The 18,834-nt window shown below is 35.5% G+C and overlaps 1 protein-coding gene across 1 annotated transcript; it reads left to right on the top strand.

Annotated features, from left to right (window-relative positions):
* Positions 1-2,543: 2,543 nt before the first annotated feature.
* pxdc1b (PX domain containing 1b) lies at positions 2,544-18,767 on the top strand. Its single transcript, XM_689621.6, has 5 exons — positions 2,544-3,270; positions 7,400-7,491; positions 7,690-7,807; positions 12,839-12,950; positions 16,263-18,767. Exons 1-5 carry the CDS (start codon positions 3,021-3,023, stop codon positions 16,390-16,392), a joined length of 702 nt encoding a protein of 233 aa, XP_694713.1. The 5' UTR covers positions 2,544-3,020; the 3' UTR covers positions 16,393-18,767.
* Positions 18,768-18,834: the final 67 nt, after the last annotated feature.

The following is an 18,834-nucleotide window of genomic DNA, read 5'->3' as shown; positions in this document are numbered from 1 at the left end:
TATAGGGAGAAAAGTGCAGTGTGACCACAGCTTTACTAGATATTATTAAGCAGGAGTGCGTTGGAGGTAGTTGGAGCTAAACTGCAGAGCTGCAGCCCTCCAGGATTTGAGTTTGACCATTGCCTTAAAGGCAAAGGTGGAGGTATTGGCATAATATATAGAAATATTTTTAGTGTTACTGAGCGATCTGACTTCAAATAAAAACTAATTTGAAGTAATAGTGTTGTATATCTCTGTGTGCAATATAAACAATGAATTTTAATCTTTTATATTGGCAACTGTATATAGGCCTCCAGGGCACCACACCAACTTTGCAAAGGATTTCTTATCTGAAATATTTCTGGCCACAGATAAAGTTTTATTGTTAGTGATTTTAATATCCATATTGATTACGAATATTATGCTTAAAATCTGGTCTTTTTAGACATACTTTAATATAAGGTAACTGTGTGTAAAGTAAAAGTAAAACTAGTTATACTTACCAATTACTAAGTCACTTCAGAATGTAGTGAAAATACACAATTTTTTAAGTGACTGTTACAAGCCAACATCAAAAACCACTTGGGCAGTAAACTACTAACTACTTCTCGCCTCATTTTGCTAGGCCTGACAACAGATGAGCAGATCAATATACCTTAAAGCAAAGTTACAATTGAATGTTAACTCAAATGCAACAAACAGTTAGTAGAGCGCTCTTGAAAATACATCTTTAAAAAATTGTTTAAAGCAACTTTATATATGGGTAAAGTTTAAATGTGCATAAATACAGACTTAAAAGCTCTTAGTTGTGTAAAAGTACTAAAATCTTCATTTGTAATGCTCTATTGAACATCTAAAACCTGAATTGGTAACACTTTACTTGCCAAACGTTTAACATATGTGTACATGTTGTAGTTGTAATGATTGCCTAATAACTTTTAAAAGACAATCAACAGATAGCCAGATCAGAGTAAGCAGATATAAACCTTTTGATCAGCAGACTATCTATAGTGGGACAATCAAAATAAAGTGTTGCCAAGTAAGGTTTTCTTTCAACGTTTACATATAATTGTAGCATTCATTTTGGATGTATAACAATAAAATTAACATTTTAGACAAATCTAACAAAATTTTGACCAGCTAGCCTAGTCAAATGGGAGCCTCCTTTTCCAAAAAGTGCCTTTTTGGAGATATTCCTTTCAATTATGGGGTTTAAATACTGCATTTTACTAACATTCCATTCATTTCATGCACAGCTTGTCTGTTGGTATTTTAAAATGTTTTGATGGACCGAAACTATTTACTACTGTTTTGTCAATTACGTAGCATAGTTTTCACTAAATTATTGATTTAGAACTATGTTTTTTAACAATTTTTTTTATATTGCAGTTTTTTTTGATAATACTATGGGAGCTATTTTAAATTAAAATGAGTAAGGAAATAGGCTATGAAATGTTGGTGTAAAATACTTGTGCACAGTACATACATTTATTAGACCACGTCATGAGAGATAACACAAATGTTTTAGGACATCATTTTAAATATTTTGCTGTTATCTAGAGAATAGGGGATTTAAAACTGACCAGCACCATAAACTTTGCTCAGAAGTCAGAATTTATGTCTAATTCTTATCTAATGATAAAAAAGTGCTTCACAATAAAAAAAAAACAGATTTTTTTTTTAACAGTAAGCCTAATAATATTATTAAAAACAATAATAATACAAATATTCATGATAATAATTTGTATACTGGCTTAAGGTAATTGTCATATTTTTAGTCAAATATAGCCTATTTTTTTATTTCCTTGCTTCTAGATATTGCAGAGTAATTATGTGAAATAGCAAATAGTGTATAAAAAGTACATTAGTTACATGTTCTCCCCATGTTTGTGTGTTTCCTCCAGGCGCTCTGGTTTTCCCCACAAGTCCAAAGACATGTGTTATAGGTGATTTAAGCTAAATTGTTCGTAATGTATGGGTATTTCCCAGTGGTGGGTTGCAGCTGGAAGGGCATATGCTGCGTAAAACGTATGCTGGATAAGTTTAGTGGTTCATTCCGCTGGGGCAACCCCTGATTAAATAAAGGGACTAAGCCAAAAAGAAAATGAATGAATAAGGTAGATGTTAAAGCGTGGCTCCTGCCTTGCCCCCAGTGTACCACTACCGATAAATGCCTAGACCTGTAATCTAAAATGTATAACATAGTTTATTAGATTTTGCATGTCGAGAATGTAACAAATACAAATTGAATGTAATTATTACATCTATAATTTTTATTACAGATTTAGAGTATTGTTAAAAATATTTCTTTTATTATAATATATAACGATTAATTTAAAAATACAATATTAGAACTGTTGGGCCAGTGGCTGGAATTGCTTAGGGCCCCAAAAACAGCAAATCCACAGTCGCTGTGTACATTTCACAACAGCAAATAGACCACAAACCTACAATGATTAGCAAAATTTACATTGAAAACATGAATGACGTTTGGTGGGCGTGAACAAGAAAACAATCTCTCTCTCTCTCTCTCTCTCTCTCTCTCTCTCTCTCGTGAATTCCTTGCATAGCGCTGTGTGTGGAAAAGAATGAAAAGGAAGGAGGAAAGGAGCGGTGACAGCTAAACAGTATAAATAGGAGTTGTTTTGTTTGTTTGTTTTTTTGTGATTAGCTGATTAACAACCTTTAAAGGGATTGAAGCGACTCGTAGTCCGTTGTAATTTAAGTTGCACCAAACAGTTATAGGAACGCCTAAACTTTTTGACGGATATAGTTAGGTCGCTATATAAGCCTACTTCATATTTTGGAGTTCCCAGTTTGAATTTGTGCTATTCTTGCATATCCGCCCGCTACATTTGATGACGTTTACGAATCGAAACCGTAGGTTCCTTAAAACAAGATCTTGGATTATTATTTTTTTTTCTCTAACCTCTACACGAAGCCTATTTTCCACCAATTAAGTTGTATAAGCGCTGTTGAAGTTGAGCAGAAGGATAAATAGGCTACATCTATAACAGAATGCTGGAGTGAGGGCACTCGAGATGGCATCGGCGATTTTTGAGGGCACATCCCTGGTCAACATGTTCGTGAAAGATTGTTGGGTTAACGGGATTCGGAGGCTCATCATCAGAGGAGCGGAGGAGGAATTCTTTGATATAAGGACTGAATGGTCGGACAGAAACATTATTTACCTGCACAGAAGCTCTTCTGATTTAGGCAGACTTTTACAAAGACTCATGGAGTGTTTCCCCGAAGACAGGCGAGTTTTGTCAAAGTGTCCTCTGCTAGAAGGTAAAGGAAGTGTTACTATAGTATTATAGGCCTTCTTCTATTCTTTTCTATTCTATTCTATTCTATTCTATTCTATTCTATTCTATTCTATTCTACCTTAGTGGAAAATGTTTGTTAGTATGTTTGTAATACTGTTGAAAAGACGGTAAACAAAAAGCCCCCCCCCCCCCCCTTTCCGAAAAAAGTCTCATTCTCTTTCTTCGCGCGTACCACCGTCCCATCTCCTTATCATCCTCATCATGATGTCTACAATTAATATCTTGAATAAAACAAAACACAAACACTTAGTATTTAAACTAAATAAACAGTCTTTATTACAAAAGAAAGTAATAGGGTATTTAACATTTGGGTTTGTTATTGAATTAATTATTTTAGTGGAACATAATTTGGGTATGGAATTTAATGGATTATAATAACTGTATTGGTCATTAAACCAAATAAAACAATTAATTTATTTGGTTGATGATTAGTTAACAACAATGTGCTGTTATTCAAAATTACAAAATTACAAAAACACACACACATAAGCCTAAATCTCTAAAGCTCACAGGAAATGGGCATTTCCACAGCAAATCCTGACAGGATGAGCATTATAAGATATCTGTTCAGACAAACAACTCAGTTAGATTAAGACAAATTATATTTGTAGCTTGTTTGTGAGCGATCTTTCATAAGCTTTGCATCTGTCTGACTTGTGGTCCCGAGTTATTATCAGAAACACGTCTGAAATATCTTTATAACATTATTTTATATATATTTCTGTCCACTGTTAAATTCGTGTTTTCATTTATTTAATCAGCAAAGTGCCTCTTCTGTCTATTTTAAGGCCTTTTCTATTAACATGTTTTTAAAATTTGTATCTATAAAATCTCAGTTTGGAAAATGGCACAGTAAAAATGACTTTCATGTGTCTAGCATCAATCAAAATCCTCTGTATTCCAAATATTTTATTTCAGAGATATGAAAAAGAAAACCAGTTTGACCGTTAAAATGATTCTTTAACAGATGTATTGTAAGTCATAGGGCATGTAGTGTCATCATGATTCAAAGATGATTTAATATTCTAAAAACTCTTTACAGCTCATAGTGGTAATATCACTAGCATGGGACTTAATGAATAGTGATTACATCAGCGTGAAGGTTTGTGGACTCAGAGTAGGCTGTTGTTTAAAATCTTTGTGACTAGACTACAGATTGTGGCTTTTTTTGTTTTCTTTCTCCACCGTCATCATCATAATTACAGCTCTGGGTAGGTCTGAATGACATGATACTCATTAAAAACAAGGCATTTTGTGTTTACAACAATAAAACACTTCTTCTATCTACATCATTTAAGTCCACAAGAGTGGCATTTGCAACTGTTCTGATTGGAACTGTTTTGTTCACAAATTAAACAGGACATAATTGTATGAATTATGTATAATACAGAGCGCAGTGGAAACTTAGGTCACAGGTACATAAGTTCTATTACTTAAAATTAATATTTTAGTGTCATCATATTGTTGGTTGTCACATTTGAAGGTGATTAGGTGTCTGGTTGATGGATGTCAGAAAATATGAAAGTAACACAGAAAAGACTTCAGATTCCCCACAGTCAAAAAACATAGGTAAACTGGATAAACTAAATTGGCTAAAATATATGAGTGTGTGTGGATAGAGAGTGTAAGGCTATAATATATGTGTGTGTGTGGATAGAGAGCATATGGGTGTTTCCCAGCACTGTGAGATCATGAGTTGGTGACTCTCAGAGCTGTGTTGTGGCAGGAAGGGCACTCACTGGTAAAACATATGCCAGAGTAATTGGCAGTTCATTCCACTGTGCCGACCCCTGGCAAAGCAGGGACTAAGCCGATTGAAAGTGAGTGAGTGACTGAGCGAGCTGATTTTGTCATAAGGTTTTCTTTTCTGGCTGTTTACAAACCTTTTTATAAAATATTACATTTTAGAAAATAAAAAATGTTAAAAAATACTTACTCTATGGGCACTCAGATCAAAATCAATTTAAATGCCAGCGATGTCCAAGACTACATATCAGTGCTAAGTTTAACAGCAAGTGTAGATTTAAAATTAAAATGTAACCAGTTTAAAGCACAATTTAATAATTAAGCATATCATTAAAATGTATAAGCACGTTGTAAATTCCTGGAGAGGACACTTACATGATAGTTACTGTAGTTTGAATACCACAGACACAGATTCTGTGAAAACATTAGGCCAAAAAAATAAACTAGCAATGCATAGAGTTCAAGCAGAAACATTTTTACAATAAATTAAATGCACATAATATATATTTACTAAATTCTTAACAATTAAATGATTAAGTCAAGAGTAGGCATGGGCTGATAACCTCTTTCAAGGTATACCGCAGTTTAGAAAAGTCAAAGTTTTAAAGCTGCCAAAATTTTGTTATACTGTTCCAACAATATATGTAATATTTTTTTAGAATTTTTTTTGTGTTTTATTTAGGATAAGTCTCTCCAGCAAAAAAGATATCCAAAGATGCCTTTTTAAATTGTAAAGAAATCAGTGTTTTTGAAACTAATAAAGACAGCAGAAGTCAATGATTTATTTTAATTATTTAGCCTGACATGTTTACTGTAACAAAATATTTTAAATGTTTGTCAAAGTAAAATATATTGTGTTCAATGGGGAAAAAAAGTTTTTTTTACCCTTACATTTAAAAAGAAAATATTTTAGAGCAGTGGCGCAGTAGGTAGTGCTGTTGCCTTACAGCAAGAAGGTCGCTGGGTCGCTGGTTCTAACCTCGGCTCGCCTTGGCGTTTCTGTGTGGAGTTTGCATGTTCTCCCTGTGTTCGAGTGGGTTTTTTCTGGGTACTCCGGTTTCCCCCACAGTCCAAAGACATGCGGTACAGGTGAATTGGGTAGGCTAAATTGTCCGTAGTGTAGGACTGTGTGTATGAATGAGTGTGTGGATGTTTCCCAGTGATGGGTTGTGGCCGGAAGGGCATACGCTGCGTATAAACGTGCTGGATAAATTGGCCGTTCATTCTGCTGTGGCGACCCTGGATTAATAAAGGGACTAAGGCGACAAGAAGATGAATGAATGAATGAATGAATGAATGAATATTTTAGAGCAGTTATCGCAATACTATCAAACCATGATATTTTTATTCAAGGTTATCCTACCGTCAGAATCTGGCCCATGCCTAGTCAATAGTAGTGAGTGCCATTTTTTATTCTTTTTAACTATCACAACAGAAATATTTATACAGCTCAGCTGCTTTTAGAATAAATAGACAAATGGTCGTACTGATACTCTTATTTGTGTAATGAAATTGAATTTTAAGGAAAAAATCTGTGGTTAAACCAAAGCCTTATTATTATCACACAACCAACGATCGCCTTCCAGAGATTGCTGGTTCTCACACAAACATTATGGACTACACTTCCGCCTTCCCCTGGACTACATTTTCATACATGCTCTCCGATCACACTCACGCCTGCTCATTCATCTAGCTTGATTACACTCACCAGCTGAGCCTTGTCAGAAACTGATTACACACCCTTCTTAAGCCACTCATTGACCCATTCTGTGGGCCGAGTCTTGTTTACTGCTAAGTGACATTACAACGCGGTTCTCCTTGTCTTGTTTATCCGTGCTTTACCCTAGCCTTGTATATCCCTGTTCTCCTGTTTAGCCGCCTGCCTTATGACCTATTGCCTGTATATTGATACCGCCTGTATATTGAACGGTTTAAATATAAACCCTTACCAGACTTGAATCTGATCCACTTTGCATCACAAGTACAACACCGTACAAATTACGGTTTGTATGGAAGACACGACCTTGACCTGGACACATTTATATTGGGTTTGTTTTCAGTTTGACGGCAGTCTCAGCGGGGAGCTGTTTTCTGCTTGTTTGTTTTTTCTTTATTAAACTCTTTAAATTTTGTCAGTTCTCTACCTTCTTCCTGAAGGCCATGAGGCCTTAAAATCATTACACATATAAATAACATAAAATGTTTTCTTGAGATAGTTTAAATAGCATAACAACATGTTGGCTTTTTCAAACCAACATAATAATTAGCTACAATAAAAGGCAGAATGCTGAGCTGAAGAAATTGTCTGTTAAAAAGGCTGTACTAATATATTTGTGCTCTCACAGGGCTTGTGAAGATTAAAGAAGCGAGGGATATTGAGACAAAGCTAAATGAAGTGGAGCGATTGTTGAAGGCCACTATATACATGCCTTGGAAGGTGAGTGACACTGATGACACCAGTGTAAGAATAAAAGAGCATATGTGTTATTAAAATATGACTCCCAAAAAACAGGTTGCATGTGTTGTTTTACTTTATTATCTCTAATCAGTTAACAAGTCAATTCAGTTACCTGAATATCTTCCAAAATTACATAATAAAAGTCTTTTTAAAAAATCTTCTATTTTGATTTTTAAGTTTTCTAGGTCAGAGGTTGTCTTAACATTCTTTGAACGCTCACCGCTAGACCAGGTTCTGAGGAATGACAACATCCACAAGATTCAGCCATGCTTTCAAAATCCAGTTAAGATTTCAGGTAGGCATTTCATGTTAAAATGCTTGTTAATATTCATGTAATTTATTATGTTGTTTTATAGTGTTAATATAGTTTAATTAACATACTAATTCCATTTTTCAAAATTCAATAAACAAAAGAGAAAGTCATTTGCTAATTCTCTTTAAGTACAAAAAAAAAATATTTACAATCTTTTCTTTGACCAAATATGTTGTATTCTGTAAACATAAACACAATTTGATCACAATAGCTGCAACACAATCTAAAGGAGTTGGGATATTCAGCACTGTGTTGCGTAAACTTTCCTTTTAATTCATTCATTAATTATTTTGTCAGCTTAGTCCCTTAATTATTTAGGCGTTGCCGCAATGAAATGAACTGACAACTTATCCAGCATATGTTTTACGCAGCGGATACCCTTCCAGCTGCAACCCATCACTGGGAAACATCCATACATACTCTTTCACACACATACCCTATGGCCAATTTAGCTTAATCAATTCACCTGTACCATAGCTGCGTTCCAAATCGCTCTGCGTTCACACTGAAAACACTAAAAATAATAAGAGCACTTCAATTACCCGGATGATGCACTCATTCAGCCGCTAAAATGAAGTGTGGAATGATGGGCACTTCACGCACTCAACGACCGCAGGTTTGCTTACGTAGCAGAAGGGGCGGAGCTATCGGACGCACATGTTGAATAACTTTATTTATTTTTGATGGTGAAAGCAAAATTCTCCTACGAGAGTGATTATAGCGCCTCCCGATGGTGAATGCGGCAATACTCACGACAAGTTTATTTGATAGTTTGGTCATTTATTTCAATGATTTGGCAACGCAGGGGACGCAGCTCATGTCTTTGAACTGTGGGGGAAGTCGGAGTTCTCGGAGGAATGCCACGTGAACACAGGCAGAACATGTAATCTCCACACAGAAATGCCATCTGACCTAGTCGGGGCTCGAATCAGTGACCTTCTTGCTGTGAGGCGATTGTGCTACCCACTGCGCCACCATGACACCCCTGTCCTTTCAAGTATAATGTATGCACCAGCATTCCATAACAAAAGTTTGCTTTTGCATCTGTCTCCCGTGAGAATCTGGATGGTCCTTTTGGTCTTTTTTTGGCTTGCTTTAATTCACCATTACAATAGAGTGGAGGAACTATGACGTCACTTTGTAGGCTAATCGGCTGCTAGCATAAAACTGGTTCCCTCGTGAAAATCCCTATAGGATTTTCCCATAGGCTTTTCGAAGATTGCAAATAATTAGCTCTGTGTTCAAACACAGTGCATTACACTTACACAATTTGTCCAGCCGGATTATCCTCACACGAAAATACTACTTTGAAGACTTTTAGATCTTAAATGCAAACGCAAGAGTTGAAAAGCTAACATTAGGCTATTAACGGAATACAGAGCCCTCGGGGCGCTCGTCTGTGACGTCAACCCCACCCTGCAACAGACGACTTATCAAGCTTATTTTAAGAAATATTGTCCATGACAAAGAGTTATTCTCTCAGTTTATTATATTATAATCCACGGTATATATCATAAACATAAATACGCAAAAATACAGACCTATGTGCCTTTTAAATCGTTTTTACGTGGGAAATACATCTGTTTTGCTTTACGGTTGTTCCAAAAGTTATAGAACTGCGTGTATAAATCTGCCTATATAGTATTGTCATGAGACATATTTAAAAATCACTCGCGTGCAAACAGCTCGCTTACCCTAACAGATGAAAGAAATGAGGCGTAAGGAGGAACAATCAAATGCCTGCAAGTTCCATCATCATGGACACAGAGCAACATTCAATATTCTTTTTATGTCACGACGTACAGCGAAAAGCAGCTCATACAGTCACATCAGCTATACATTTCATGGAGGAGTGTAAATATTGCAGTTATGACAGAATGTGTTCAGATGCAGAAAAAATGACGAATAAAATCTCGATCACGTTAAAATGACAGTTACCATGCATGTATTTTTACACATTTATTCACACGTTTGCATTACTGAGAGCAGGACAGAGACAGGCTGCACTGCAGTTTCTTCATAATATCGTTTAAGGAATTATCTAAACACAATCTGAATTCCTATTTGGAAAAACACAACAAACTATAAAATACTCTTTATGAAAATACCTAAATAACAGCCAAATCCAAATGCCAATGTCTCAGACACCGCCTGTAGTCCCATTTAGCAACTTGCTAGCAACCGTCTTTTTAAAGAAGCATAATTTATTTAAAAATCCAAAAGTGTGCTGTAACTAATGTGTGTTATGTCGTAGAACAAAACGTGAAAGTATCTTGAACATGTGTTGGCCACGGACCTTATTTAAGTGATTTTACTGAAACCCCATACAAAAAACCCATTGACTTTGGGACGAGGGAACCAGAAGTGCTAAAATGCTAACTCGCTTCCGGGTTTTTGCATACAAATAGACGTCATAGTTCCTCCACTCTATTAAGTATATGGTACAGTACAGTCTCTTAATCAACTTCACTTGGTAGGTGTGGTGGATGCCGGAAAGTTCTTAATAAAAGAAAGCTGTGAGGGCTGTTGTCATATTGTGTATCTTTTGCATTCTGAAGTTATTTTGAATGTAGACATGTGGCAAGCTCGCTCAAATGGAGAGAGAGGAAGTGACATGCATCACACTTTCCATGCATTTTTAGACATGACTTGTGAACTGACATGATCCTGTTCTTTCTTCTTGGTGTGTGGCTGTTTGTCACAAGAAGACAGCAAGCTTTGTTTTACTCATGGCCATAGTTCAATGCTGTGCATCGTCATTGTATTATTACTGTTTTGTGTTTCAGCCTGGGCAGCACAGTGGCTAAACGGTTAGCACTGTTGCCTCACAGAAAGAAAGTCACTGGTTCGAGTTCAGGCTGGGACTGGTGGCATTTCTGTGTAGAGTTTGCATGTTCTCCTCGTGTTCATGTGGGAGATGTCGGTCAGTAGGGGCCCTCTGCGCCTATTGGTAGGCTCAAAAGGCTGTTATCATCCATACTTATAGTTAATCAGATATAGATACAGCTGCGGCTGGAAGTTAATTTCCAATTAATTGTATTTTATTATTGTCTACTTATACACCAACCTTAAACCTAACTGTCACAGTAATGTAAAAACAGATCTGGATCTGGAGTCTTCTCTATTAGCTAGTGGGTTGGCTAATTAACCATTTGGATGGATGATAACAGCCTTCAGAGCCTACCAGTAAGCTCAGAAGGCCCCCACTGGCGCATATCTATCAGCTGATAACCACTGATAATGCCGATTCAATTTAGTGATAACATTTGAAGTGGGTGAAAATATTCAGTAAACTAAATTGTGTGAACTAAACTGCCCGTTGTGATTAAGTGTGTGTAAACAAGGAATGTGTGTATGTTTCCCAGCATGAGTTAGTGTACTCTCAGTGGTAGGTTGTGGCTGGAAAGACATCAACTGCACTAAACACATGCCAAAGTAAATCATGATAAATCAGGGAATAACCCGAAGGAAAGTGAATAAGTGTTTCAGCTATTTTAATTCCTATTTTAATTCAGCTATAATTCATTTTTAACTTAACTTTCTGAATTCCTGACTTCTATGTTCTTTATGTGTCTAATTGTTGTTAAGCTCAGCGATTTTTGCGTTCATGTAGACATTGTCAATAATGCATTTTCAAGTGAAATGATGAACTAAATATGATTTTAGATCATTTTACTCTGTATCATTTGGTTGTTCAGCTTCTTTGTTTACACCTGAACTGCATCAGTTCAAAACAAAATGCCTTAGGTAAGAGTTTGGTATGGCTGCTCAGGCCTTAATGTTCATTCGGAAATGTATGCTAAACATTCAAACCTTTAAAGATGCACTGGCCAAACCTAAATCTGATTATTATTCCAATATAATTAGATCAGCACTGGAAAGCCCCGATGTGGTTTCTCAGTAATGGTAACACTTTACAATAACAGTACATAAATAGAGATGTGTTAGTATGTTAACTAAACATTACTTTATTATGAGCTAATGGTGAGTTAATTAGCATGTACTAATCATGAACCAACTTTATCTACAGCATGAGTCACAATAGTTCACGTGTGAATAATGGCTACCTCAACTACTTGTTACTACATGATTGTTTAATTAATGTATGAATTACCACATTAGTTTGTGCTTAATTTAATCATCATGAACTCAAATGTTAATGTATAACTATATCATAACTTTACTTGAAGGGGCACATCATCATTAACCCATTTTAACTACTCATGAACTTATAGACATCCATTTAGTGTGTTTACATTGATTAACAATAGAAAAGTGTTCTGTCAAAATCAACATGGACACTTTAAACACAGGAGATTATGAGTAGTTAAGGGTGAGTTAATGTTGATGTTCCCCTCTAAGTTGTCATGACATAATTATACATTAACAGCTCATGAGTTCATGTTGGTTACACTTAGCTTAAACCTAAATATTAGTTAACACATTACATAATAATACATTCATTAACAACATGAACTAACAAGTAATTAAGATACCCTTTATTCACACATGAATTCATGTGACTCATATTGAAGCTAGTTAAAGCTAGTTCCTCATTAGCACACACATTAACTCATCATTAATTCAAAATGAATGTTTAGTTTACACATTAATACATACTTTTTCATGTACTGTTATTGTAGGGTTGACAACAATATTTAGCAGCCTCTTGATTTTATGCCATCTGATATGCATTCCAGTATCTTGTCTGATCATTATTTTTGACTGCTTTTGAGTCTAAGTATAAAAAGGTTTATCAGCAACTACTTTATAGTTAATAATAAACTCTTTTACTACCTTTGCACTACTAACTACTTCAGAGATAGTGTGTCTGTCTGATAAGTAAATGTAAATTTCATCAGCTAGACCTTCTACGAACTCCATTAGTATATATACAGTTGCAAAAAAAAGTTTGTGAACCCTTTGGGATTTTTTTATAAACACTCACACACACACATTGTAACCTTTAATAATTTTTACATGTATTTGTATTCTTATCATCCACTTCTACAGAGATCATGAGGTCTAATGGATTTTGCCTGGCGAACACAGAAACTATTGTGTTTGATGAGAGTGTTCCACTGGACAAAGAGAGACCATCCTCCACTGACTCAGCCCAGCACTCGTAAGTGTATCACAATCCCTCTGTGACATCTCAGTCTAAGTCTCTGTGTGCCTAAAAAAAGGAATTGATAAATAGTTATAGGAGGCTCTCCATTATAATTATTTAATGGATTTTTTTATATGCCATTGACATACTTGAAGTAAGTTGTAGTAAGAGTGCATAATGTTCTGTCCCTGACAGGAAGCTGTACTTCCTTCTCTGGGTGTGAGAAGGAAGCTCTGCAAAAAAACTCAAAAGACCCTCACAATTAGATGTTTTATGACATTTCTCCAAGTCTCATACTTAGCTGAGTCTTCATTACATGCGAAATACAGCTGATAAATAACTTGTGTAGAGTTAGAAAAGTATTTATTATAGTTATTTATCATATTTAAACAACATTAAAAATGTCAATAAAAGGTCACGATTTCCTAGCATGTTGAGAAAATGAGATATTCAGATCAACATGCTTAACCACTACTCTGCAGTTTATGACAAGTCATGTGAGTTATGTGTATTTATTAAGCACATTTAATGTATGTGCTATATACACCTAAAGCGCTTTACAAGAAGATATTTTAATGCCCTCCTGTCCAAAGATGCTTTCTAGAGATGAAGCCATCTAATCTGCTTCAAAGTATGTCTTATACGCACAGAAACTTATAAACAAATGAAATTTTGCAAGAAAGAGGGAGGCATTTTTAAACTTTTGTAAAACTCCCTTGAGATGTGCAAAAAACTATTGAGATTTCAAAAACCTTGTGCACATCTTCATGCAACTTTAGCCTTATAATCTGATGTTCAGCAAATCTGAGATTTTGCTTATGTAGAAGTCTTACATCCTGCCCTTTACAGCCCCCCCCCCCCCTTTCAACTATAAATAGCTAATCTTGCTTATCAAGATTTTTCAAAAATCAATGGTTCTTCATGCCTAATCTAGTAAAAAATATAGACAGTGCAAAGAAACAATTCATCACAAGGGAAAAAAAGTTTTTTGTGGCCACAGCAGTACATGGCATTTAAAAAGAAAAAAAAATGTAATATTAACATAATACTATGAGGATCAGGAGGAGTTTCTGTACCAAAAGTAAAGTCAGAGATGAATGAAATCAGTGTTTAGTTAGAAATCTCCAATTTTGCTTTGTAAAATAATGCATAGTGTTTATTAAATTGTTAATTTCAGATTTTAACAGGCTATAAATGTAAATATAGTGCTGTTTCTGAAAACCTTTAATCTAGCATTTACTGCAATAAACAAAACATACTATTTTTTTTTCCTTTTTATTGCTATACAACTATATATCTTGAAAATAGTTTATGTGACTTCAGCCAGGTTTCACAGTGGGGGTCACACAACTGTCATGTAACCTTAAGCTGATTACATTGCATGATGAAAGGATGAAATTTTGTTGTTGCAAAAAGCAGTGTTTTCTTTGATTTGCCCATATTGCTAATAGATTTTTGCATATACAGTATGTGCTATTATTGTTCATACAATATATTTTGTTGTTATTGTATTGTAATGTCATTGTTCTTAATAATTGAGCTTTTCTAAATAGAATTACATGTCATTAAATCGCCTTTGTTGTAATGTATACACATACAGTTAGGTCCATAAATATTTGGACATTGACACAGTTGTAACATTTTTGGCTCTATATACCAACACAATCCATTTGAAATTAAACAAACAAGATCTACTTTAACTGCAGATTGTCAAAAGTTTTACAATAGAATTACAACAGTTTGCAAATGTGCCTCCCACTTGTTAAGAGACCAGAAGTAATTGGACAGTTGGCTTTTAAGCTGTTCCATGGCCAGGTGTGTGTTATTCCCTCATCATCCCAATCACAGCAGATAAAAGTTTCAGAGTTCATTTCAAGTGTGATATTTGCATTTGCCATCAGTTACTGTCAACTCTCAAAGATGAGATCCAATGAGCTGTCACTTTCAGTCAACCAAGCTATCATTAGTCTGAAAAAACAAAACAAGTCCATCAGAGAGATAGCAAAAACATTACACGTGGCCAAAACAACAGTTTGATACATTCTTAAAAATAAAAAATGCACCAATGAGCTTATAAACACCAAAAGACCCGGAAGGCCATGGAAAAAAACTGCGGTGGATGACCAAAGAATTCTTAACCTGGTGAAGAAAACACCCTTTACAACAGTTGACCAGATCAAGAACACTCTCCAGGAGGTATGTGTGTCAGAATCAAAAATAAAGAGAAGACTACACTAGGGTGAATACAGAGGGTTCACCACAAGATGTAAACCATTGGTGAGCCTCAAAAACAGGAAGGCCAGATTAGAGTTCCAAAAAAGTCTTCACAGTGCTGGAACAACATCCTATGGACAGATGTGATCAAGATCAACTTATACCAGAGTGATGGGAAGAGAAGAATATGGAGAAGGAAAAGAACTGCTCATAATTCTAAGCAGTGAAGCATGGTGGTAGTAGTGTCATGACATGGACAAGTATGGCTGTCAATGGAACTGGCTCATGTATTTATTGATCATGTGACTGCTGACAAAAGCAGCAGTATATTGCCAGTGTTTCAGGCAATACTTTCTGCTCATATTAAGCCAAACGCCTCAGAACTCATGGGATGGTGATAGAGGCATTAGAGCAAAACAGATGGCAAAATGGGAAAATGTAGCTTTGTTTCTTCCGAGCTTATCTGAGTTCTGTCGCTTGGTGGTGCTTTGTTAATTTATTAACTACAACTCTTTATGGATACGTATAGAACTTGAAGTTGTGATGAGGTCTTAAAATATTCAGAGATCTTTAAAAAATCGTAAAAAGGTATTGGAATTATTGGATTCCTGTATATACCCTGGTTATGCAATGGCCAAGTCAATCACCTGACCTGAATCTGGTTGAGATTTCATTTCATCTGCTGAAGAGAAAATGCCCTAAGAACAAGCAGGGACTGAAGACACTTGCAGCTGAGGTCTGGCAGAGCACCACCATGGATGAAACCCAGTATCTGGTGATGTCTATGCGTTCCAGACTTCAAGTTGTAATTGACTGCAAAGGATTTGCAACCAGTTATAAAAAGGAAAAGTGTGATTTAGGATTATTATTCTGTCTAACTACTTTTCATTTAGTTTCATTTTAAATCCATTGTGTTGGTGTATAAAACCTAAAATGTTAGAATTGTTTCAATGTTCAAATATTTATTGACCTGACTGTATGTGGACAGACAATTAGTTATACACTTGTGACACTAAAATTAACAACACCATAGGTATTGAAATATTGATTAGCTATGATACTTTTTCTCCCAAAATTATCATGTACTAAAATTCATGATCTCACAAAATGCAGGTATGATGAGGATGGGAGAGAATCTTTGGATCATGTGGATCAAGACCTGAGCGATGATGATCCTGAGGCTTATGTCACTAACCTGTCATACTACCATCTGGTTCCTTTTGAAACTGACTTATTGGAGTGATGCTCACAGTTTAAAGGTGGTCATTTACAGCTGATCTCTGAACTCCACCTGACAGAGATATCCTGTGTGTAACTTCTGCTAGATGATGGGATGTGCTACAATTTATACTCACTTTCAATTATTCATTTTCTTGTTGGCTTAGTCCCTTTATTAATCCGGAGTCGCCAAAGCGGAATGAACCGCCGACTTATCCAGCAAGTTTTTTTTTTTTTACGCAGCGGATGCCCTTCCAGCCGCAACCCATCTCTGGGGAACATCCACACACACATTCACACACACAATTTCACCCCCCACAATTTCATCCACAACATCCACACACACATTCACCCTACCCAATTCACCTGTACCGCATGCCTTTGGACTGTGGAGGAAACCCACGTGAAGGCAGGGAGAACATGCAAACTCACACAGAAGCGCCAACTGAGCCGAGGTTCGAACCAGCGACCCTTCTTGCTGTGAGGCGACAGCACTACCTACTGCGCCACTGCCTCGCCCTCAATTTCAGCTAGAATTACAAATTTGATGCCTGTTCATTCTTTAGTTTAGCACGCTGGGGCCATTATTCACATCAACTAGAACTTTTTTCTGTTTCCATTGCACATGAAAGGTGAGCAGCATCAATTTCTCACCAAATTCCCACAGACCCAATCAAAAGTACACAAGCATGAAACCATCATGCATAAAATAGCTAAATACAAGCAAACGGAATGATGGGAAACATGATTGGGGAAAATATTTCAAGCACAATTTTTATTTGATTATTTCTTACTCCTGTTGGAATAAAAATAAATGAATGAGAACCCAGTCCAGACGACTCAAACAAGCTGAATTGATTTATTGAGACTTGTTGGTTAGTCTGCAGCCATACAGTACAGCATCTTCAAGAAGTCCATGAGTCTGCAAGAGCCTGCAAGTGTCTCTTACAGGTCTGCAGTCTGCACAATTTATCACAAGTCTGAAAACAAGTCTACAATGAGTCTTGTCTATAAAATGATTTAGGAAGATGGGCAGTGTTGTAGGTGGAGACATAAAACTAAAAAATAAAACTGGCATGACTACTTTTAGTTGAAGATCTTGTTTTAGGGTCTTGAATAGACCCTGAGGTTTCACTTGATCAGCTTGAAAGTATCACCCACAGTCGTTGAGACCCTACCTTTAGCATTTGCTTCACTTTGGCTCAGCTCAAGCTCAGGAAACAAGAGGTTTATAATGTTTTCACACCCTAGCGAGAGTTTTGAATTAAATTAGGTAATTAAAAACCAAAGAATATAACTTTTTTGTTATATACATAAATGTCACAGTTAATTTGACTAGATTATATACATTTATATTTCCACATTCTGTTCATTTAGATGGAGAAAGCAGGAGTTATGACCTGTACCACAAGCTGTTTAACATGTTAACAGAGCGTTGTCAAGTCTGCTGTTGGGTTGGTTGTCTGTTTTGAGAGAGTCTCACTCATTTTGCACATGACTCCTAGTATATTCCTACATAAATATACAGTTGAAGTCAGAATTATTTGCCCCCTGTTAATTTTCCCCCCAATTTCTGTTTAACTTAGAGAAGATTTTTCTAAAAATCATAGGTTAATAACTCAACTCTAATAACTGATTTATTTCATCTTTGCCATTATGACAGTAAATAATATTTTACTATGTATATTTTAAGACACTTCTATAAAGCTTAAAGTGACATTTAAAGGCTTAACTAGGTTAATTAGGGTAACTAGGCAGGTTATGGTAATTAGGCAAGTTGTTGTATAACGAAGGTTTATAGACTATTGAAAAAATATATATATAGCTTAAAGGGGTTAATAATTTTGACCTTAAATGTTTTTTGTTTAATATTAAAAACTGCTTTTATTCTGGCTAAAATAAAATAGGACTTTCTCCAGGAGAAAAAAATAGTATTCCCTTGCTCTGTTAAACGTTATTTGGGAAATATTTAAAAAAGAAAAAAATTCAAGGGGGGGCTAATAATTCTGTCTTCAACTGTATACGTAAACACATAACTACCTGTAAAGCACTCAAATAGTAAGAATAAAACTATCACATGAGCAGGGAAGGAAGCTGAATTTGTGCTATTGAAGTATTTGGTCAAGCAATTTCAAGAGTTTGTTAATACTATTTTTAATATAAAGGTTTAAATATAACTATTTCATACGGTCTGTCACTGTTTTGCATACTTAATGATTCAGTATTATGTATAGTGTTTTTTTACTGTGGTCAAGGGCTGATGTGCATAATGTTATGTATTACAAATTGTTTGTATGGTGTAAATGTAAACAATTGGCATACATTGTAAATAATTTGTAAATAACATGCCATGTAATATGTTGTACAAATAATTTGTTTTATAAAAATGAACTTGCCTCATGCTTTTGGCTGCTTTTTTTCTTTAAACTTCTTAGATTAGGTTAAAACATGATTTTAAATGTTGATT

The sequence above is a fragment of the Danio rerio genome, chromosome 24, assembly GCF_049306965.1.
Source record: "Danio rerio strain Tuebingen ecotype United States chromosome 24, GRCz12tu, whole genome shotgun sequence".
Lineage (NCBI taxonomy): Eukaryota > Metazoa > Chordata > Actinopteri > Cypriniformes > Danionidae > Danio > Danio rerio.
This window is presented reverse-complemented; position numbering and strand designations above follow the sequence as displayed.

Excerpts from the sequence above, each read along its gene's own strand:
- pxdc1b (XM_689621.6), top strand. The coding sequence starts at position 3,021 with ATGGCATCGGCGATTTTTGAGGGCACATCCCTGGTCAACATGTTCGTG. Across the intron at positions 7,808-12,838 it reads AAATCCAGTTAAGATTTCAG|AGATCATGAGGTCTAATGGA; the intron begins GTAGGCATTTCA and ends CCACTTCTACAG. Across the intron at positions 12,951-16,262 it reads ACTGACTCAGCCCAGCACTC|GTATGATGAGGATGGGAGAG; the intron begins GTAAGTGTATCA and ends CACAAAATGCAG.